Source organism: Patiria miniata, unplaced genomic scaffold (genome assembly GCF_015706575.1).
Source record: "Patiria miniata isolate m_02_andy unplaced genomic scaffold, ASM1570657v1 HiC_scaffold_29, whole genome shotgun sequence".
Classification (NCBI taxonomy): Eukaryota; Metazoa; Echinodermata; class Asteroidea; order Valvatida; family Asterinidae; genus Patiria; species Patiria miniata.
In genome coordinates this window covers 11,077,975-11,101,670 of record NW_024037068.1, presented here as the reverse complement: position 1 = coordinate 11,101,670, position 23,696 = coordinate 11,077,975, and the positions used below count along the sequence as shown (strand labels likewise).

The following is a 23,696-nucleotide window of genomic DNA, read 5'->3' as shown; positions in this document are numbered from 1 at the left end:
GCAAACTGGTCAACAGGTTGAGAACAATCATATTGAATTTATCTCAATTTAAAACAGCGCCGCCACCAGCAGCAGTGACACCGTGCAATGGAAGTTCCATTCAGCGTGCAATAGAACTTCCATTGCACTGTGCGCTGCGCGCCACGCGCGCGCAGTGGGTTGGTACGATTAATTCAATGACAAGTGATCAACGATTCACCAATCAGATGACGGGGATTTTTTCAGGTGTTGTATGTACATAATGGTCACCCGTCTGAAACCAGTCCTTTTTGGGATCGACTTAAGTCGCTCTAAAAACATTTTGGTTTGGGTGCAAACTCTTAAATGCCTGTCTGAAATGAGGGTTAGAAAAATCAACTTATTTTGTTGTTTTTAATCAGAGATGCCACTTTTCCGGTTTTAACCGGAATTCCGGTTTTTAAAAAAAATCTCACAAAATTCCGGTTTTTCCGGCCGTCAAATTAACCAGAAAAACAGAAGAAAAACTGTGGAAATGCGTTGATTTTTACCTCGATTTAGTACATTTAGGCGCACGCATGGCACAACGTTGTTCGTTGAAGTAGTCTTAAAAACAGTCTTTGTGTATATTGTTGCCGAGCCTGCATGCGATACAAACGGCCAACGTACTTAATTGCACGCAGTATACAACGGCGCCTCGCGCGTGCTTCACCGCGTGTGGGCGTGTTGTGTGCTAAGCACACGTAGCATTCAGCCTGGAAATCAAGTCTATCATTTCAGCTATCGGTGGTTTCCGATCGCAGTGATATATGTGAATACAAAAAATGCGGGTACCAACCATGTTTTCGTTGAGCGCATCGCGTAGTGCAAGGATCATGTACACCGACAGCAGTGTTGTGGAATCATGCATGTTTCGTGTCGAATATTACGTTGGAAATTCGGGTAGGCAGAATAAATATTAGGATGGAAAAAGTCAAAGTGATTGAACGAACCGACAGCTTTCAAGGCCATAGAAGCAAAATTAAAAAATAAACAGAACTTGGCTTGGCTACAAGATAAAGATGACAGCGGGGACTTTGTGTCGGACACGGAGTGGCTTTTTCACATACACAAAAGTCCGGTTTTTTCAAGCAGCCGTTCCGGTTTTTTTCAAGCAGACCCAGTTCCGTTTTTTTCAAGCAAACCTTGTGGCATCTCTGTTTAATACTTGCAAACACTGTTCCCGTTGTAAGGACAGTTTTGCTCATTGTTTTGTAAATGTTTGTTTTTATATTTTTAAATGTATCCATTTTTTCACAGAGCACGAGTACCAGACGTCCTGTTCTGAGATATCAGACCTCCAGCACAAGCAGACGTTGCTGGGTGCGCATTCTGCCGAGTGTAAGGCTAACACGGCCAGATACGAGGAGTACACAAAACGCATAGCGGGAAAGCTGAACCGCTACAAAGAATTGAAAAGGTAACACAAAAAAAAAATGCATCACTGAGTATGTGAGGGTCTCAAAATTCAAGACTTTTTGTAATTTGCTTGAAGGTTTAAGGTAAAAAGGGACGAAACTGTGTTAACAGGAACGGAGTGCCCATCTCTCTTTCGTTAGCGATTGGGCCAGACTCATATGCTGCTGTTGGGGGGATCGCCACACCTCCTCCACAGCGAGTCTGTTACCTTCCCAGCATTGAATAATGCCGGTACCCATGTAACACCTGGGTTGAGAGGAGTAATTGAGGTAAAGCGCCTTACTCAAGGGCACAACACGCATGGCCACGGAGGGGCTCGAACCCACAACCTCACGATCATGAATCATGTGCCCTACCGCTAGACCACACGTGCCCACTGGGAACATTTAGGTCATGGGCCAAAATCTGTATCAGGTCTAGAAGTTGAGGTTCGTCTTAACTTTCTTGTGTCAAATTCCAATAACGTCCACTTTACTAATTCGATAGTGCTGAATCTGAATCTGGTTGTTCACATTGGCCCAGATTGCACGCGATCGGGATTGTGATTGCTCTCATGTGATATAGTTGCATCAGGAAAACAGTCCCCTTTATTTCTAATTTATGTGCAAACGATGTGGCGTGCATATTGTAAAATATCCATTAACATGTTCCAAACTGTTTGCAACTGAGAAATGAAGTTGCCACTAGTGCTGTGGCTTCGTGGTTAAAGGCATCGGGTTAGTGGTCTGCGGGTAATTCTGCAGGTTGTGGGTTCGAGTCCAGCCTGGGGTTGTGGTACGTGTGCCCTTGAGCAAGGCACTTTGTCACTCATTGCCTCTCTCCACCCAGGAGTAAATGGTTACCTGTGAGGGCAGAGATGGTTATTAGCTTCCTTGCGCCTAACAGGTAGCATTGAGCTGTATACTCCCCAGGGAGCTGAGAGGGCTGTAGTCTGTTGTGGCGTAAAAGCGCTATAGAAAAGCCTGCTATTATTATCATTATTATCAAAAATTAAGATTGCATGTTACAGGCTTTGGCTCACAGCAGTAAGCGTGTGGTTCCACCTAAAAAATGGCTTTAATTTTTGTCACCAAAGTATTCCGTTCAAATGCAGTATAATTGAATTCAAGTATTAGGACTAATTATCTCTTATCTCTTTGTTATACTGTTGGGGAGCACTACGGAACTTGTTTTGTTTTGTGTCACCAGATGCAGCCTAAATTTGACAATTTTGTCTTTTTAAGCAAAGGGTGCATTTTCAAGCCCTTTCAAGCAATTGACATATACCCATTTGCGAGTTAGAAAACCTGGTGGAATTTTCTATGTTAAGTTAGTATTTGTCTCAGATTGTGCGCGTTCCGCGTCCATTTGTATATCATGTTATTGGAGAATATTTCACTAGCTGCGTTGATGTAAAGTTTGTTGGTCTTTTACTTCTGTGAATTCACGCTAAGAATTTTTCTAAAAGTTCATAAAGGTTATTTTCACCCCTGGTTGTTTTCTGATTGTTTACTTTTCAATAGTGGGCACGGCCAGTCATTGTTGTTCAGCAAGCAAGGATCATCCCAAGCCAACGGCACATCCTCACCAGGGCTGGAGTCTGCATGCACGGTAAGGTTTGGGCAAATGTCACAACATTTTAACCCCTTCACTGCCAGAGAGGAACATTTTCTGCTTGAGAAGTTTTCAGTAGAGTTTTACACTTTGAGATCCACAGTTGCGACAATGAAGCTGTCATTCTTGAGGAGAATGCTCACGCAGGCGTTCCTTCCGTGCTCCTTATTTTTTTTCTAAGGAGCTTATAAAACAGCACTGCAAAAAAAATCCAAGAGAGGACTTTTCAAATTTGAACTGAAACACAATCAGTGATGATGAGGAGCAGGATTTGTTTGAAATAATGTACAAATCTCACATTTATTCCGCCACGAAAAACGCCATGGCACCACAATTATGTAAGTATTTGTTAGTATAGTGGTGGGATTTAAATCCAGATTTTTTTTAATTCGGTTTGAATTTCACTATCCGGTTTCAAATTTGGATACCGAATATTCGAAACCAACCTTAAAATTAAGTGTTCAATTGTTTTGTGACAACAGGCTAAAGAAAACAACTGGAACATCCCCAAATTTGCTCCATGGTCTCTGATTGTAACTGCATTCACTTGCTTTTTTGTAAAGTCCAAATAGGCAGTAAATCCTGCAAACTATACCCAGTCATTGGGAGGGCATTTCATGCGGCACCTCACTCGTCACTTTTTGTTGGTATGACTGTGAGCTGGATGGGAACTTCCGATGAAATCAGATAACGTTATTTGGTTTGAAAACAATTAGGATAACTGGATTTTGAAAACTCCGATCCCACCCACCACTATTTTCCTTCTTTCTTTAGAAAGTTGTCCGTGAGTCGAGCTCGGAGGTTGCATCGTTCCTCAATCAGCTACTGAAGGGGGACTTCGGGTCTGACTCCAAAGCTTTGTGAGTTGTTGGTCTTTTCACCAACCGTTTGCTTGCACCACACATTGGGAAGTTGATAACAGTGTAGCCAACCAGAACAACTACCAGGAGAGCATACTGGATGGAATGATACATTAGTGTATACAAAAATTGAGTTAAAATTCTTTAAAAGCTCTTATCTACGAGCGTATCATGTACTTTTTTTTTAACTTATACATGCTTTTGGGTAATTCCACAGTTACTCACGTTACATTTTCGTAACGTGAGTAACCGATTTTGTGCGTCTTTTTTATCATACATAACACATTTCTCTGGATGTCATTTTTGGTGCTTAGGTAGGTCTACCATGGGGCGAACAGTTATTAAACCTTTTCAGTAAGGTAATTACAGCCCAAGGAAACTCAAAAGTACATCAAAAATGTAACGTGAGTAACCGTGGAATTGCCCTTTTGATTTTTTTAATCACTTGTTTTCCACTGATTTAAATTGTTAGTTGAAACAATGATTTAAATCAAACAACCCTGCATGCCAATCTATGGGCTAAAAATGGCACCCACTGGAGAAGATGAGCCTAAATATGGGCTCAATGAATAAAATGCCACCCACTACAATAGACGAGCCAAGATTTCGGGCTCAAAATTAATCGCATACTGAAACATTTTAATCTGTTAAAGATGTTTATTTTCGTACCCAAGTGTCAATACCTCTTATCACCTCTCAGGACCGAGAAGCAGAACAGGATATGGGCAAGCATCGAGCGTGTGCTGGCAGATCACCCAGCTGATCAAGTTGTCCGATCGCTGGCCGTCATCGGCGAGGAATCCGCTCTGTCGCTGCGACAGACCACAAACAACATCGACCTGAAGAAAGATGCCGAGCAGCTGAGGTCTGTATCTTTTCATTGGCCTCATTGCTACAATGCTGTAGTAGAGAGTCCATCACAAGTCCAGTCACAAGTTCGGTCACAAGTAAATCTCTTATCAGTTCACAAGTCCTGTCACAAGTAACAGGGTGTGATCAAGAACTGAGAAGTACAATTCGTCACCGTTTTCACAAACTGGCACGCACGCGCTGTGTGCTTTCTGTTTGTGAAAACTGCGTAATCAATAATTTTGGTTTCACAAACTGATATGCAGCTGTGTGCGCGCACTTCCTAGACTGAGGTGTAATATAATAATTTGGTTTTCTTGAACTAAAACGCAAGCATGTGGCAGAAAATAGTTCAGACAAAAATGCTTTGAAAGGTTTGACGCAAATTTACTCCATCGGTATACCTGTGGGGTGACAGAAACATTTAATTAAAATCCTTTGAACTGGTGACATTAAGACAGGTTTCAGTTTGTGAAAACTAAAATGTACGGAGTGCTCGAATGTAGTACTTGGATGTCAGTTCGTGAAAACCTAAAATTTACGCGGTTCTGTAAAGTACGCGTGCGTGCTGGGCGCTCACGCACCATTGAGTGTCAGTTCGTTTTAGTTCAATACGTTGCGTCAGTGCAACAAGGTCGTAACTCCATTCAGCAACAAAGTCGTATCTCGCGCGAATAGGCTCCATGCAACAAGGTCGTATCTCGACGTCCATTGACTTTGTGTGTACATCCGGGTTATTTTAAGTGAGATACGACCTTTTGTCATTCTGAAACTTGAGTTTCACGTACGGCCCTTTTTAGGAGATACAACCTTTTTTGTTGCATGAACACAACGAATATTGCAGTCTCCTGACGATGACTAGAGCAGGCTAGTCGAAACGTTGAGACCAAAGACAAGTTTGTTTAGAACTTACAGCAGGACTGTTCTTATCAGAACAAAAACTACTTAGCAAAGTTGATAATAAGCAGGACAAGTTCTTTTCAGAACTAATATCTTCTAAGCAGTAGTTATTACCACATGGTGTTACCGCAAACCGAAACGATACCAAATATTGCATTGTCATCATGTTGGTGTCTCTCTTACGGCTGTGTCTTCAGACATTTTGCTTTGAATCAATCCAAGTATAAAACAGGTACTGTGTCCTTAAGCAAGAGAGTTTACAACAAGCACACCTTTCTGTTCACAGGACAGGAATAACTAAATGGACTTTTCAGGGGTAATGAGGCAAAAGTTAAGGACTAACCACTCTGCATTGTGTTGGGTGGTTTCCTTATAATATCTAACTGTTTTTGTGTAGATTCCACAGAGCTACATGTATATTTTCTTACTAGAGCGCTAACTCGCCATACAAATGAAGCCTGCTGGGCGCATCCATCTTTGTGCACAAACCTGGAAGACTCAAAATTTAGTAGGGCTTTTTGCATGGATCTGTATTTGTATTTTACACAGGTGCGTTATCAAAGGCAATACGCTCAAAACCAAAACACACAATCAGTAAATGAGCGTTTCATTTTGCTCTGCACAAACAAGACAAACCCGTGTGCGTATTCGCTGCAGATAATTTTTGCCGTGACGTTTTTTTAACCGCTTAAGTTGTTTGCGTATGTTTCACTTGCATGTTGCATCCACGTAGAGTACACTTTCAAAATTCCTGCTAATTTTGTCATGTTCCACAAACAAGCACATGAGTTCAAAATGTCTGCGACCAGGACGGCTTCAAAGTACATGTATATCCCCTCGTAAGAATGAGGAGTTTAGCGCTCTAGTAATTTAATATTGCTCTATGGTTTGAATTCATCCAAGGTTTAAAAATGTTTGATGTTTGTCCTTATTAGGCAAGACAGTGTACAACAAGTACTTCTTTCTGTTCACTGAACAGAAATCACTCAAATTAACTTAGGCCAAAAAAAGTCTCTGGTTTCTGGTATGGAGCTTGCCCAAAAAGTGGTGCGGCGACGCGGCTTTTTTTTTTTTTTTTTTACCTGATTTTTTTGCTTCAAATGTCGGCTGATGACTGCAAATGGTGCCCGACTAAACTTAGTGCAAATATATGGGAGTCCAGAGAGGCCACATAAAGCTTATTCTCGACCATAACCCCATCTAAAAACACGTTAAAATTGTGCAGCAGCAGGATTCCAGTCAAACCTGTGAGTTTGGCGGTTTTGAGACATCATCTTTCATGGACAAAAAAACTTTTTCATTTTGCCGACGTGCATGGCTACGGCGATGCGCGCGCATACCAGAAACCGGAGACTTTTTTTTTTTGGCCTTATCAGGGGTAACGAGAAAAAAAAGTAAAGGACTCTGCGTTGTGTTGGGTGATTTATCTAACTGTGTTTGTGTACTGGTTGCCAGGTTTCAGCATGGTAGCAGCGGTCTACTGGAAGATGCTGCCACTGCACCTGACCTCATGCTGAGTGTCCATCAACTCATAGAGGTACGGTAAACAGGGTTTGACCTTAACTTTTCTGTTCACTAGCCAGCCGGGCTACTGACACAGACTCTTAACTAGCCCGCAGGCATTTTCACTAGCCTGCATGTTTTTCTTTTATGGAGTGTCTCATAAACAACAATGAGCAGTATTGTGTATCCTGAGGCAATCTTGTCACCGATTTTAATAAACAGATCTAATAATTTAACCCTAAACAGTTTATACAATCAGACACAAATTGATACAGGTTTGCTTTCTGAATTTAATGATTTATTTCTTCCTGTCCTTTTTATCTTTGCCGTATTCCAATAACTTTTTGACTTGCCAGTCGGGCTACTTGTAAGGAATAGTTTGACTAGCCCGCCGCTGTTTTGACAAATATTTGGCTTGCGGGCTTCTACAGTCGAACCCCGTTAAAACACATACAGATACATCAAATTGAATAAATGTTTGAATGAACAAATACATTTAGTTTAATTTATGAGTACACCTCACTTTTTCTAAGTGTAAAAGTATATGAAGTATTATAAGATGGAATTTTGCGTCGGGGCGATATAAATCAGGTTATAAATAGGTTTTGCCCTTCACCGACGTTTTTTTTAAACACTGTATACTCAGTGTGTTACCTCCCGAGTGAAAGTTGGAAAAAATTACTCGGGTGGGAGTCGAACCCATACCTCCTGCTTTCGTAAAAAACGTCGGTGAAGGGCAAAACCTAATTTGATTTATATCGCCCCAACGCAAAATTCCATCTTATAATAGTTTATGCGGTACCCGCTGCTATATGTACATCAGATTCGAACCGGCCAACCGATCCTGTTAGCTCGGTGGTCGAGTGGTAAGACATCTGCACTAGAAAGCAGGAGGTTGTGGGTTTGAGTCCCACCCGAGTGATTTTTTCCAACTTTCACTCGGGAGGTAACACACTGAGTATACAGTGTTTAAAAAACGTCGGTGAAGGGCAAAACCTAATTTGATTTATATGAAGTATTCATATGAAAATTCCTTAGAAAACTTCAAACCATTATGGAGTTACAATAAAAATCTCGATAAGTCAAACTCTGATAACTCAAAACAACTGTTAAGTCAAACAAAGACTCCATTGCCTTCAGTAGTACAACAAAGATATACAACGCTGCTTAACTCAAAACTCTGCTTAAGTCAAATTTTGAACCTGTTCCCTTGAGGTTTGACTTATCGAGTTTTCACTGTATTTCATAACTTACCTTTATTGAAATGAAGTCTCATCAGAATGTTACTTTTAAAGGGAATATACATCATTTGCTTTTACTGTAATTTTCAGAAATGGATGGCATTGGAGGGTTGGAAATATATAGCAAATATAGTTACACTGACTTTTTTGAGGTTTTGGGTTCGAAAATGCTATAAAAACCAAGAAAAACAATCATTTCCTGTAGTCTGGTTCCCTGACTCCATATAAGAAGAAACAGAGCAGTTTACATACATTGGGAAATTGTAAGGTCAGGGAACCAGTCTAGCTGGCTCGTACCCGTTCATAGGTTTGTAATCGATTGCAAACAAGTTTGATGGTCAATTGGGGCCAGTATTTGAAGAAAAAAACAGTTTTTTCCAACGCTGATCGGCTGATCAGCGTTGGAATTTGATACAAAAATACCACTTTTCTTGAAAATGACAGTATACCAGGTGCCATGATTTCACAGGATGCTTTACACTGTCATTCACTAACAGTCCAGCAAGGTATTTCAAAATGATTTGGTAGTTTTATTTTTTGATGTTTGCAAATGTTGTATTTTCCCTTTAAGACCATCAAAGATGGATGATGCTTCATCTGATGAACAACCATCCGGTAGTGAGTGATTGTCAGCATTGAGCATGTTCGGGCAAGGACCATTAGGCCAAACAAAAAAAACGGTGTGTTTACGGTATAACCCGACCGACCTGGAATTTTTTCGACCAAATTGCCGACCTCAAACTTTTTATTGCCATATTGAAGGTTGATATTGACCATTTGGATGAACAAATTTCAAACATTTTCAAGTACTTTCAATTATTTGCCACGGCACCAAGCCAATTAATCTCTTCACAATGAAATGTGGTTCCTTTATCTATCAGTGAAGTTATCATACTGATTTGTACAGACACCACGCTGGCTCATGCATGCTTGAACCAATTTCAAAGAAAGGGTTCATTGAATATTACATGTACTCGCAGGTTGTTGAATCACAGCAAAACTTCCCCCACAGGTTTGAAAAAATCCTGGGGAGAACTCTGCATGGACGGTACAAATTAATTTTGAATGAAAATTAATGTATCGATTGAATATCTTGAATGCTTGAATAATGTTTTTATAGAAATATTTTCGGAAAGAAAACGCACGAGCATGTAAACTGAAATTAAAAAAATTACAAATAAAATTATTCCCCTACCTGCCTACCTGGATTTTTTTCAGTCCGTTACCGTAAACACACCATTTTTTTTGTTTGGCCTTAGTCGACTAGTGGTTGATTTGTGACGTACCTTACGCCTGCGCACTAATAGCAACATGCGAACATCTCTAGTCAAACGCTGGTCAAAATGTCATCGCAAAACTTCTGGGTCCTGGCTCCCTGCTGTACGTTATGAATGCACACGGCTGTTGGTAACCAGCCGTGATGTAACCAGGCCCAGTAGGCTGGTTCCAAATAGTCGACTAGGGTTGTCAACCATCAACGACTAGACAGAGTTTGGGCTCACTTTAGTCGAACTACAGTTAACCATTGGTCAACAATAGTTCTTGCGCAAACTTGTCCATTGTTGCATAAAATTCATACTTTCCAAATCATGTAATAACTTCAATCGGGATTTGAAAAAAACCAAAATTGACTTAGTCCAATTTTTGGTTTTTGTAGGAGAAGCAGCTAGCCCACATGCGCACATTCATGGTCACAGAGCAGAGTCGGAACAGTGCCTGGCGGCTGGACAAGAGACTAGCTCAGTTAGTCTCCCAGGTCCACAGACGACTAGCGGCATTGCTGGCTGATAACCCAGGCGCCTCAGAAATGGCAAGGTAATAAGGTCTGCACAAACTGCTTAAAGCCAGAGTCCATCATTTGCAGCTATCCAAAAAGTAACTGGCGTAATTATTGTTGATAAACATACTTGGTTGAAAGGTAGTAAGGGGACTAAACTCCCTGTGCAATTATTTTTTTTGGCAAGCTGTCAATTTGAAGAAATCAACAAAATAAGGCCTTTCCAATGGTGCTTCTTAAGAAGCACCGTAGGAAATTCAAATTAGTAGTTCGTTTTGTTATTCGGCGAAGCACGCGCAAGGATTGGCACTACGCACACGCACGCGCGGTTGCTATAATTTGTTGGATGAGTGCGTGACATTGCGTAGCTGCAATCGGCTCCGTGAGAACGTGTCTCGGACGCTGAATTCAGGCCCAATTCAAAACATGATTCAGCAACTTTTGATTTGAAATCGAGATCCTAGAATGTTGTTTTTCTCGGAATATACAGCTGAAGCTGAGCTGAAACTTCATCAGGTTAGTTGTTCAGCACCCTTCTTTAGATCTGGAGCACTTTTGTTGCTTCAAACGAACAAAATGCACAAATTACAAATGATGGACTGTACCTTTAACTGGAAGACAAGAATCTGTCAAGTGTTATGGTGTGGATTCTTTTCTAGAATGTTTGGTCAGATTTTATGAGGTGTTCTAGCAAAACGAGACAGAACTGGGCAGACGCCGAAATGAGGTTTTGCGGGTATTAGGAAAGAGAATACAATTATCCTTGCACTACCATTTGTTGCACGTCACTCGGACATTCTGTTGACAAGTTCTGTCTGTTTAAAGTTTGCATTTATCGACATGTCAAAAAAGTAAAATACTGAAGGATGCCAATTGTATTTTTCTTAAGAAGTTCGTGTCGGAGGACGAGATAACATGCACTGGCTGTTTTTATACACAGGCACGGCTGACGGGTTAAGACGTCAAGATTGCCCCGACTCGCCTTCTAAAACATGCTAAGCACGCTAATCCCTAAATCAGTATTTGTGGCGTTTGGCTGTATATCAGAAGTTGGCTTGAAAATTTTGCATTTTGCAAAAATCTGCTATTTCTAAACTATGTGTAGTAGACCATTCAGAGATAACAAATATCAATAAATTTGAAAATTAAAAAAAGAAAATCACCCCATTTTTCTCCCCTTCAGCCTATGCCCAGTTCCATCTTGCTAGAACGCCTCACAATTTTGTTAGAACACCTTACATTTAATTAACTAAATAGAAATCCTGCTATATCATCCTTCATTGAACTGCATACCATGCCTGCCTTTAAGGTTAATGTTGTCTTGTTTGAAAAAAATATAAATTATCAGGACCTTGTTCACTACCGAGTTGGAGTTGGTCTCCGCCACAGCCGCTCTTGAGCAGCTCCGGGATTCATGCAGGGAGCTCCAGGAGTCTGCCTCCAAGGCGTCCAAGGAGAAGGACAGTCTGTACAGCAAGTACCAGAAGATTCAAGACTTCAAGAAGCTGACTGTGAGTAAAAAGCGGCTGCAAAAGAGGCAATCAAAGTCACGTTGCATTGAATGCCATATTTCAACTTTAACCCTTCTATGTAAACATACATTCTGTGCAAAGTTGTCCTTTCAAAATCAATCAAGTGACTGTTTTCAACAGTTAAGAGCTCCCAGCCTACATAAAGCAGGATTGACTGGCTGTGACTGTTTTTGTAACTTGATACAGTTGTGCTTTGACAGTAGGTGATTGATATAAGCCAGCTGTGCCTACTGTTCGCCTACTTTTGTCTGTTGATTGACTTTGACTAGTCACAGTGCTCGCTTGACAGCTGACTGTTGGTGACTAGCCTGTGTAAAAGGCATGGCAGGGAAAGGGGATTAATTTTTGACTTTCTGTGACTGTTCAGACAGCAGGAGGGTTAATGATCGCTATTTGCAATGTAAAAAAATACTAATAATGAAATGTGTGTACAGGTGATTAATATTCATCTGTTTTCAGACATAAATTTCCATGATTCTCATTGAATTTGTATACAAAAACTTACACAAAAACATATAAAACTTCAAGACTGAAGTGAATTTTTTTTTTCTTCTATGTAACATTTGATCCCTTCTCATACCCAATTTCCTTGAATTTGAATGTCTTCTTTGTTTTTCACATTTTAAAGGAAAAGAAGCAGGACCTGATCCGAGTGCTGGTGCGGCAGAACTCCGAGGCCAAGAAAAAACTGGAGGTTCTTCAGAGAGAGGTGAACAAAATATTGGTTTTAGGCCATCAGCTTAGGGGTTTGGTCAGTATCAAATCAGGGCATAAATGATTATAGTGCGCATGCGCAAGGTATACCGCCCCTAGAGTGGTAACAAGCATTTTGATGGACATTTTGAAAAAAAGGGTGGTAACACCTAAAAAGCTGCCACCGCTGCAATGCTATCACATATTTTCCAACTCTGGAGGTGTATACCTTGTTAAAATCGCCATCACGATTATTCCCCTCATTTGATACCGGTTGCCAAAATTTTGGACCGAGGCTGATGGCCTATTTGACAATTGCAGTCATGAGCATCTTCCACAACATTTTAGATTTCTTTGCCAGTTTTTCAATTCAGCCACAGGCTTGCTTTTCTGCAATGTCAGTTCTCTTCTCCAATTTCTTGTTGTCATTCTCCGACAGAATCTGAAGTACATGCAGTCCACGCTGTGCAGTCATGAGGCGGGCACTGTCGCCATGGCAACCCAAATGAGGAACGGGGTTGCTGAGGAGGTGGAACGTTTCGCCCAGCTGCCGCTGCACCTGTTACGCCTCACCTCATTGGACAGGTGAGTTGCTGGTCTTGTGTTCACTGAGTGCGTTCGATTACTTCCCCCGCGCTTACTCGTGCAAGCCCGACACGGCGTTCGATTTACCTCTCACATGATTTCTCGTGCTTACTGGAGCCTGGCCCAAGTAACCGACTCACCGAGCCGGTTACTTGGGTAAGAATCCCATGAGGCCATGCAATAAACATGGCTGCCAACTTGATGTCCGGCGGGCGCCTCAGGCCATTTCCGAAACGGGCGGAAAAAAAATGTTGCAGGTCATTAACAATGTGTGTTATTATTTCATGATGATTCTAATCCAGCGGGCAGAGTGTTCCAGTGAACCAGCTGTCAATCAACCGATTCAGCAGCCAATCAGAGAGCAGCGGGGGCGGGGCTATCGTTGAAGTCCTTCAACTGCTGAGGTATCCACTGTACAAGGTAAACAACCATTCATAAATACCCGAGTCAGTTTACCCATTCCTATAGGTCGAGAACCCGTCACGTGAGTGGTTTTAAACCGCCGGTACAACACCGCTGCATTCTGCGCCACTTCACACAGTCCATATAAGGAGATTTTTAGCACTACGCGCGCCAGGCACATACCATAGACATGGCCATAGGGATGCTTTACAAAACATAAAGTAAACTTTATGTTGAACAAAATCGTTGGAATGTTGTCAATTTTCGACTTATTTTGACTTTTTGCACAAAAAGGCCTTTGGCTCTGGCCATTATCAGTCCTTCTGATTTGAAAATCACAGGTGTGTGGAAAAAGGCACACCTGGATTTTTGTAGACGTGTGATTTTTCTAATTTGTGATTCTGCAGTCCAAGCGGGGACTTAACAATCAGGTTTTTTTGTTTATCATATTCATCTTGTTTTACAGTAAAGCCATTTTCTCTTGACCATTTTCTCTTGACCATAAATAAGTTTAATTATGCCGTAAATCTATGGCAAGGTGTGCGGTCCAGAGTAATTCAGGCGTGCAATTATTCGCACTTCTCGGGAAGCTTTTAGGCGTGCGATGGCGTGGGGGTGCAATCGCATGCCTCAAATCAGAAGGACTGCATTATCCACAACCAGGCCCCTTAGCTGGTTATAAAACGTACTTGTTTAAAACCAACCAAACACATATTTATTCCCTTATACATAAATACCTCAGACAGTTTAGCTATTCCTATTGGTCGAGAGCCCGTCACGTGGCCGGTCTTAAACGGATGATAAAGACATGGCTAGCTGGTCTTAAACACTTTTCCAGCGTCACAATAAAATGTGGACTCCTAAATATCCAGTGCCTCTTACCGTTTCATTGGTTGAACGTTCACAATCCTCACGTAGGCATGCGCAACACTACCAGGGAGTTAGAATTTTATAGTTCTAAATTCAAAACGCAACGCCCCAGGTGCGTTCTGCGTGACATCGCGCAGAACATGTTACGCGCGCGTCAATCTCCATAAAAGGGTTGTTTACATCTTACTCCCCAGCTGAACACTCCATTATTTTGCTAGAGGGATGTTTCAAAAAGCATGAAGTGAACTTGCTGAACAAAATCGGGATTTTTTGAACGAATTATTTGATTTTTTTTACGGATAAGGTATTTATGAATGGGAATAAATATGTGCTCGGTCGGTATTTATCACTCTGTTTAATACCGCTTAGAGTCTGGGTGCTGATAATTACCCTCGCCTCCGGCTCGGGTAATTATCAGCACCCAGACTCTAAGCGGTATTAAACGAGTGATAAAAACCTCCTGAGCACACATTTATTCCCTTAATACTAACAACAAATTATTAAAAAATTGCTCATCACTTCCAATGTTGGACCTCAACTCCTGATCATCAGGTCAATGACCATCACAGCTCCATGTAGGTACACACAGCTTGATGCTGCCATGTACAGTAAACTCCTGCTAAGTCGGCACTCTCGGGACCCGAGAATTTGTGACGACTTACGCGAATGCCGACATCTGCTGTAAGTCGTCATTTTGCCAACTAATATACATAAGACAAGATAAGTTTGTGGTGACACCATGTGAGCAAAATCTCTTTTGTGAGGTTGTGTGGTTCTGAAAAGAACCGGAGGGACTCAACGTTTCGAACAGTATGCTCTGCCCGTTGTCAGGAGAATGAGGGATTCCAATGATGACGCGATGTTATAAGTCAGGATTTAGCCTACAAATAACACCTTCAAATCTTATGATATACATAAATTGAATCATGCAGTAAAATAGATTGAATGGCCTTTGCACATCTGTATCTGGATCAATACTGCAAACAATCTCCCAGTATGGGATCACAGGCTTTGATTTGCCCTGTTTTATTTCTACATCCATGGTTGATTCCAGCAAATTTATCCTCAATGTTTATCGTCGCATACAGGCTGGAGTATTGATCACAGAAAGTCATGCCTGTACGCGTACGAAGCAAGGACGCAAGCCTGTTCGATATCCATTTATTTTTAAATCGGCAAATCGTGAAAAAAATATCGGATATCGCAATATTATCGTGATGACGTCATTTTTCCATTCATGGAACAATGGAAAAACCAAAAAAAAAAAAAAAAAAAAAAAAAAACTTACCGAAGTCGCGATCCACTGCCGTGAAAAAGACCCAATATGTCCTGAACAAAATCGTCAAGTTTATTTGACTAGAGTCTCATTTACTTTGCCAATTTAGGTAGAAAACAAATTCCACATTCAAACATCGAAAACAAAATTACCTTGAAATGTTGGATAAAAATGTGCAAATAGAAATCCATATCGAGGAAAGAACGAAGCACTAGCACGCAATTGCACGCCGCATTGACATGATCCCCACGTGCACTCATAGTACAGCCCACACCATTGCGGCAAGGGTGTGCTTCATTGAAAACAATTTACCAGTATTTCCATCTTTTCAGAATTACAAATAATATTTTTTTAATGGAGTCCGAAATATTTCCTGGTTCAGAAAAAGTTCTTCATCGTTACAAACTAACAAAATATTTTTTTTTCTAAAGATTTTTTTCGAAAAACGATGTTAACTCCAAAATGAGGGTGAAGCACCCCTTTACAAAAATTAATGGATCAGTCCAATTTCTTGTGACGCATTTTCTGTTCTGTGAACGAAATAAAAGGCACGACTGAACAGTTGGTTTTCGAAGTTTTTTGTTGCTGAAAATATGAACAGATTTCATAAGTTTGGGACAGTTTTGGCACTAAGCAAGTGTAAGTGCCCAGGCACAACCACGGAAGAAAAGGAACGAGTCAGGAAAATACGTGCAGGAAAATTTGATCTAGTTCGCCTGCGCGGAGTCGTCCCAGCCCAGCGGCAATTTTTTTTTTTCTCTCCCAAACGCATACGACATCCGCAATACGCTATGGCGTTTTGGACTATACTTTTCTAAAAACATGAGAAGGAATTCAAAAAAAGAAATATATGAAATTCGGGCTTTATTTCCCTTTTTAATAAAATCTTCCCAAGCCTCAGGTTAGAAAATAATAATAAAAAAAAATCATCTGCAATACCGTGATTCGAACCCGCAACCTCGCGGTATAAAACACAATGAATTATCGACTGAGCCGTCACATTGCTCGCTTCAAAAGTGGAAAACTAATAAATATATAATGCCGACGTATCATAAAAGTATGTCGTTTGGTGCTGGAAAAAGAAAATTTGCGGGCTCGGCGTGGTCTCCTCTAGCCGCGTGCCGAAACGAAACATTCACTTCTCAACGTCGTAATCTACAATTCAAGCACATGTATTTGTGGTGTTTTGTCTGTACAACTTCACATTTCCGTCAAAACAAAACAGGCACCGTATTTTCTTTGCGAAATGTCAGAGACTTTGTTTCCCTTCGGTTAACTCCACGCACGTGATTACGATTTTGGCACTTGGTATGTGGGGTGAAATTGTGGTGTTTGTACTGCACCACGTGCAGTGTGGAAGACGCAAAATCCAATACGCGTGACGTTAGTCAGTTGGTTCCGCCCCTGAATAGGTAAGACCTCGCGGTACATACAATGCGGTAACAGTGAATTTGTGGTTTGCGGTTTTTCATGGGAGCGCTTTAGCGACGGTATGAAACTGTGAGGGATTGACTTTGGTTACAAAAGCGGTACCTCAAAAGAATATCGCGGTATTTTTCGGCATATCGAATTTCACGATGTGCCGATTTTTTTTTATGAGATCGATACGATTTCCGATATGAAAATTTAATCGAAATATCGTGAAATATCGTCATACCGAACAGGCTTGCAAGGACGGCCGGCCAGCATTAGCAGTGTGGTGCAGAACGTGAACGTTTGCATACACACACGTGCAGATGTGTACGTGAACAGTTACGAATTAATGCGTGCGTACCGTACAGCCGTGCGTGGTAAAGTTCATTCAATAAGGGGGCCCCCAAAATGGACAGAGCGCATGCGTGCAGGACTAGAAGGGGGAATCGTATTGAGCGCTCACAGTATCGGGGAAACCCCTTTTTGATCACGCACGTGGCAGGGGTGTTTTTTTTTTCTTTTTTGATGCTAACTTATACAGAGGAATTTTTGTGGTTGTGAGGAAATGGGACCGAAAGTAACACACCGACATAGGCCAAATGGCGACTTACAAAGGCCAACTTAGGAATGAAAATTTCAATGGAACTGCATTAGTGACAATCAGGACTTTCGTCAGACGGCCGGTTTAAGCGATATGACGAGTTATACGACCTATGATATGACTTACGATATGATGACTTGGCCGGAGTTTGCTGTAGGTGAAATTGGATAATTCAAACTCTCAGCCAATTTTACTCCTGGGTGAGGATAAGCAATAATGTTCTACCGTTATGCACCAGACAACAAGGCACTCCACTTAGATTTGAAATTATCCACTGGACACAACTTCTTGCATCCGTGCGCAGTAAAGTGTTCACCCTTCTTCAATGAAAATATTCTTTCAACCGCAAGCTCACGATCGTTTCTTCCATCATTTTACATACAGGCTCCAGAGAATCTGCTGCCGTACGCCGTCCAGCTGAAATGTGAAATAGCAGCGGTGCAGACGCTGCTAGACTCACAGCATCTACTCCATGCATCCATGGCAGAGACCCACACCGATGACCTGACCGCCATCCAGCATGTATCAGGTGAGTGCAAAGCTGTATCCTGCACTGTGGGGTGCTGTGGTCCAATGGTTACGGTGTTCGACTCGTGTGCCGTGGTACATGGGTTCGAATCCTGACCGTGGGAACATGATGCTTGTGCACTTGAGCAAAGCACATTACCATTATTGCTTTGTCCTTCAGATGGGACGTAAAGCCGTAGGTCCCGTGTTTTGTGTAATGCGAGTTAGAAAACCCAGTAACACTTATCGCTAAGATAAGGGGTTTGCCCCGGTGTTTCTGGCAGTGGCTGCAATATGCGCCGCAGCACCTTGTATACACTCATAAGGTGCTACATAACGGGTCTACATAAGAGACAAACAAGAAAAGATGGGGGGAAAAACGTAAGATGTTACATGTATGCAGAGATCTTTCATCGATAAAGTGCCCGAGGACAATGCACACAATCTGCAAAACCTAGTGACTTGAGTTATGATACAGAATTGTGTGAATCCTGGCAGTTTAGAGTCGTTAACGTCAGCATGTCTGCATAGTATTCATAAGATGGAATTTGCGTTGGGGTGATGTAATTTCAATATTGGGGTTTGCCCTTCACCGACGTATTAAAATAAACATAAACAGTGTTGCATAAACAGTGTTGTCCCTTGTGATTGGGTTTGAGTCGACCGTATGTGCATTAAATGGAAAGACAAGTCGTCCTTTGAGATAAGTCGCCCGTTGAGAAAAGTCTACTCGCAATTTTTCAGGGAATATTCATGGACGGCCCTACCGGGGATTTTTTGTCGTGTTTGGATCAGGTGGTCGAGTACAGGATGGGGAGACGCCGAGGTTTTGTTGTTTTTTTTGGCCGTGGGGATTTTGTTGCCTTGCCGGCCACGGGTGGTGGGGTACGGGTTGGGGGAAGCCTGCTTGGCTTGGTCGGATTGGGCCGGGTTAATGGGGCTGGTGTAGCTGGACGGGGTTGGCTTCTTTTAGTTTAGGAAAATGATGGCGCTGTCCCATTCATTGGCACATGGGATGGGCGGACATACGAGATTGGGTAGGTTTTGGGTAATGATTGCGTTGTAGAAACAGTTGAGTTGTCCCGAATCGACTTGTCTTAACAGTCGAGTTGTTTCAACGGTTGCGTTGTCTCAACGGTCGAGTTGTCCCAACGGTCGAGTTGTCTCAATGGTTGTCTCAACGGTCGAGTTGTCTCAATGGTCGAGTTGTCTCGAGTTGAGTTGTCTCAACGGTCGAGTTGTCCCAACGGTGGAGTTGTCCCAACGGTTGAGTTGTCTCCACGGTCGAGCTGTCTCGAGTTGAGTTGTCTCAACGGTCGAGTTGTCTGACATTCTTTGAGTCCCACCCAAGTGATTTTTTTCTCAATGATTGCGTTGTAGAAACAGTTGAGTTGTCCCGAATCGACTTGTCTTAACGGTCGAGTTGTTTCAACGGTTGCGTTGTCTCAACGGTCGAGTTGTCCCAACGGTCGAGTTGTCTCAATGGTTGAGTTGTCTCAACGGTCGAGTTGTCTCAATGGTCGAGTTGTCTCGAGTTGAGTTGTCTCAACGGTCGAGTTGTCCCAACGGTGGAGTTGTCCCAACGGTTGAGTTGTCTCCACGGTCGAGCTGTCTCGAGTTGAGTTGTCTCAACGGTCGAGTTGTCTGACATTCTTTGAGTCCCACCCAAGTGATTTTTTTCTCAATGATTGCGTTGTAGAAACAGTTGAGTTGTCCCGAATCGACTTGTCTTAACGGTCGAGTTGTCTCAATGGTTGCGTTGTCTCAACGGTCGAGTTGTCTCAACGGTCGAGTTGTCCCAATGGTCGAGTTGTCCCAATGGTCGAGTTGTCTCAACGGTCGAGTTGTCTCAACGGTCGAGTTGTCTCAACGGTCGAGTTGTCTCAACGGTCTAGTTGTCCCAATGGTCGAGTTGTCCCAATGGTCGAGTTGTCTCAACGGTCGAGTTGTCTCAACGGTCGAGTTGTCTCAACGGTCGAGTTGTCTCAACGGTCGAGTTGTCTCAACGGTCTAGTTGTCCCAACGGTTGAGTTGTCTCAACGGTCGAGTTGTCCCAACGGTCGAGTTGTCTCAATGGTTGAGTTGTCTCAACGGTCGAGTTGTCTCAATGGTCGAGTTGTCTCGAGTTGAGTTGTCTCAACGGTCGAGTTGTCCCAACGGTTGAGTTGTCTCAACGGTCGAGCTGTCTCAACGGTCGAGTTGCCCCAACGGTCGAGTTGTCCCAACGGTCGAGTTGTCTCAACGGTCGAGTTGTCTCGAGTTGAGTTGTCTCAACGGTCGAGTTGTCTCAACGGTCGAACTGTCTCGAGTTGAGTTATCTCAACGGTTGAGTTGTCTGGCATTCTTTGAGTCCCACCCAAGTGATATTTTTCTCACAATCACTCAAGACAACACTATTTTATACAGTGTTTTAAAATACATCGGTGAAGGGCAAAGCCTAATATTTAATGTCTGCATAAATTCCACTGTCGGCCGAATTGAACAGAACATTGTTCCCACTTTTTAAGGACATTCTACGGTTCATCTGTTCCTGTGCAGTGTATATTAGGTACAAACAATGATCATAGTTTCTGTCTTTGTATCTGCAGCCCTCACCTCAGAAGTCAGCGCTCACGATGAGGAGCTGCTGAGGCAAGTCCTGCCTGTTCTACAGACCAGACTCAATGAGTCTACGGACGCGCTTGCCTCCTGCATTTCTGTGAAGGATGCACTTTCAGCTTGGTAAGAAAAAGAAGACATTTTGTCATCGGGTTCTTTTTCATATACAGTAAACTCCGGCTAAGACGGCACTCTCGGGACCAGAGAATTTGTGACGGCTTACGCGAATGTCGGCTTCTGCTGCAAGTCGTCATTTTGCCGACTTACACAAATACACAAATTGAATCACGGAGTGAAAAAAATAGATTGAGTTAATGGCCTATGCGCATCTGTATCTGGATCATGCAAACAAGATTAATGGCTAAAATTCAAAGGCTTTGATTTACCCTGGTTTATTTCTACATCCATGGTTGATTACAGGCTGTGGTATTGATCACAGAAAGTCATGCATGTACATGTACGTACGTACGTACGAAGCAAGGAGCAATGTACAGTAAACTCCGGCCAAGTCGACATCGTGCAACTCATCAAATCACTCAAGTCGGCCGTCTGACTAAAGTCCCAATTGTCTGAAATGCATTTCCACTGAGTTTTTTATTTCAAAGTCAGCTTTTACAAGTCGCCATTTCGCTCAAGTTTTTGTGTTACGGTCCCCTTTCCATAAAAAGCATAACAAAATCCTTTGTGTAAGTTGGCATTTAACTCTTTCAGTGCCAAACTCGTACATGTAGGAGGTATATTTGTTAGTACTAAAGCACCAATCTCGTACATGTACGAGGTAATGTTCGTGACTAAACTCGCCAAACCTCATACATGTATGAGGTAGAGTAAACATGTTATCAAAAGGGGGCACTCTTGCTCTTTGTAATGGTACCATTTTCATGCATCGACGACCTGTATTTATTTTTTATTCGAGTTCTTGCAACACTGACAGCCCGTCTCTAGGTTTCGACTTGTTGACAAAATGGCGACGCCCAGAAAACGAGCTCGCGTGTTATTTCCAGAGGAAATCAATGAAATCTTTGCTCATTCAGACAGTGAAAGGGATTACTTTTCTGATTCAGAATCATCTTTGAATATTTAAGAACAGGATGGTGAGTCAGAGGACGAAAATGGGGATACCGATACAAATGATAATGATGGTGCTTACGTTAGTGTCAGTAGTGACAATCATGACGATATTGATGATAATGAACAGAGTTTGTATGAGGAGGGGTATCAGACGCGACACACGTATATTCTGCAAAAAGTGCGGAATTCCCCTGTGTTCAGGAGAGTGTTTCAGGGTATATCACTAGGTGCGTGACTACTATTGACTTTTGAAGGTAACAAGAATATTCCAGAGAGCAAGATACAACAAGTTTGGTGATTACAACTTATTTACTTTCTTTACAGAATTTTGAATAATTAGCAAAAAGGCTTGAAGTTGGGCACAATAGGGTTAAACTTTTGAAATGTCGCGGGCACTGAAAGAGTTAAAAATCACGCATTGGCATCGACTTCCTACCTCCATGCTGCACTGCGGTTGGCAAAAATGGTCGAGTGAAAAGTGGTTGGCACGGCCCTTGATCACTGCATTGGTGTCACTGCGTTGCTGCACAGCCAAGCCAAGGGGTTTCCCACTACTGTCTGCATCGTGAGCATATCATACCAGTACCCCCTCTAGGCCTGTACGCTTGCGCTCTGTCCATTTTGGGGGTCGTCTTATTGAATGATGCAGTCAATACCTGCAATGATACAGTCAATGCGTGCGTGGTTTACCACGCACGTATTTAATTCGTAACTGTGCACGTATGTATTACTATTTTGTGCACGTGGCCCGTCCACTATCAATACCACTAACGTGATGATAAAATTCGAGGATTAATTTGCTGGAATCAACTCAAGCATTAAGGAGATAAACCAGGGTAAATCGAAGCCAATTAGTGCAATGAATCATGTGTGCAAAAGACCATTCATGTAAGTCGGCAAAATGACGACTTACAGCAGATGTCGGCATTCGCGTTAAGTCGTCACAAATTCTCGGGTCCTGAGAGTGCCGACTTAGCCGGAGTTTACTGTACTTGTTTAATAGCAGCCAAGCACATATATATTCCCATTCATAAAATACCTTTCGGGCAAAAAGTCAAAACAAGTCAAAAATATTACATTACAAACGATTTTGTTCAACAAGTTTACTGATGTTTTGTGAAACATAAAAAAAAAGTCAATGTTTTATTAACCGTTTAAAACCACTCATGAGCTCTCAACCAATAGTAATGGGTAAACTGTTTAAGGTTTTTATGCATGCTTAATAAAACCTGATTACTGGTCGTAATGTATTGATATTATTGACAGGTGGGAGCAGCCAGCACAGCTTCTTACTCCCTGGGTCAAGCTGGACGACCTCGCACTGCAACAGTGGCTGGATAAATGGACGGTGGCTGTGACTCGACTGAGGCAGTTGGGCATCTAGTGGCTCATGTGGGGTCCGCTCATAAGTCCAACGCCTCATAGGTCCGACAAATAAAGGCCCATAAGTCTGGCGCCTCATAAGTCCGATGCCTCATACATCCGACACCTCATAGGTCCAACGCCTCATAGCTCCGACGCCTCGTAAGTCCGACAAATTAAACGCCTCATTTTTCTGTTGTCGGACTTATAAGGCGTCGGACTTATGAGGCGTCGGATCTATGAAGCGGAATAAATAAATTTTATGCCTCATAAGTCAAACGCCTCATAAGTCCGAAATTTCGGACTTATGAGGCGTCGGACCTATGAGGCGTCGGACTTATGATATGGCCCCGCTCGTGTCGGTACCAGACTATGTCATTCCCAAAATGTGGCTGTTGGCGTGAACATGAAGCCAGACTAAAGCTTTTTCAAAACTAGGAATTTTGCGAATACGGCTTTTGCAAGCTACATACATGTAAATGAGGCTGGGAGATTGCATGGCGGACATGAACAGAGACCAGAAGGTTTTTGGTAACACCATGTGAATATTATCTCTTTCTGAGTTGTGTGGTTCAGAGAAGAACCAGTTGTTTTAACTCAACATTTCGAACAGTGTTCATGCGCTCTGCTCAGTGTCTCATGATGAC

General features: G+C 42.3%; 1 protein-coding gene across 1 annotated transcript in view; it reads left to right on the top strand.

The window, feature by feature from the left end:
• The window catches only part of LOC119735594 (HAUS augmin-like complex subunit 5), a 30,581-nt gene extending 7,418 nt beyond the window's left edge, over positions 1-23,163 (top strand). Inside the window, exons 5-17 of the mRNA XM_038209355.1 lie at positions 1,258-1,417; positions 2,919-3,006; positions 3,784-3,869; positions 4,570-4,734; positions 7,074-7,155; positions 10,020-10,177; positions 11,488-11,650; positions 12,300-12,380; positions 12,804-12,949; positions 13,252-13,369; positions 17,896-18,040; positions 20,607-20,739; positions 22,954-23,163. Coding sequence (XP_038065283.1) covers positions 1,258-1,417; positions 2,919-3,006; positions 3,784-3,869; positions 4,570-4,734; positions 7,074-7,155; positions 10,020-10,177; positions 11,488-11,650; positions 12,300-12,380; positions 12,804-12,949; positions 13,252-13,369; positions 17,896-18,040; positions 20,607-20,739; positions 22,954-23,071 — 1,643 coding nt within the window. The 3' untranslated portion in view covers positions 23,072-23,163. The remainder of the gene's footprint in view (positions 1-1,257; positions 1,418-2,918; positions 3,007-3,783; positions 3,870-4,569; positions 4,735-7,073; positions 7,156-10,019; positions 10,178-11,487; positions 11,651-12,299; positions 12,381-12,803; positions 12,950-13,251; positions 13,370-17,895; positions 18,041-20,606; positions 20,740-22,953) is intronic.
• The last annotated feature ends 533 nt before the right edge of the window (positions 23,164-23,696 follow it).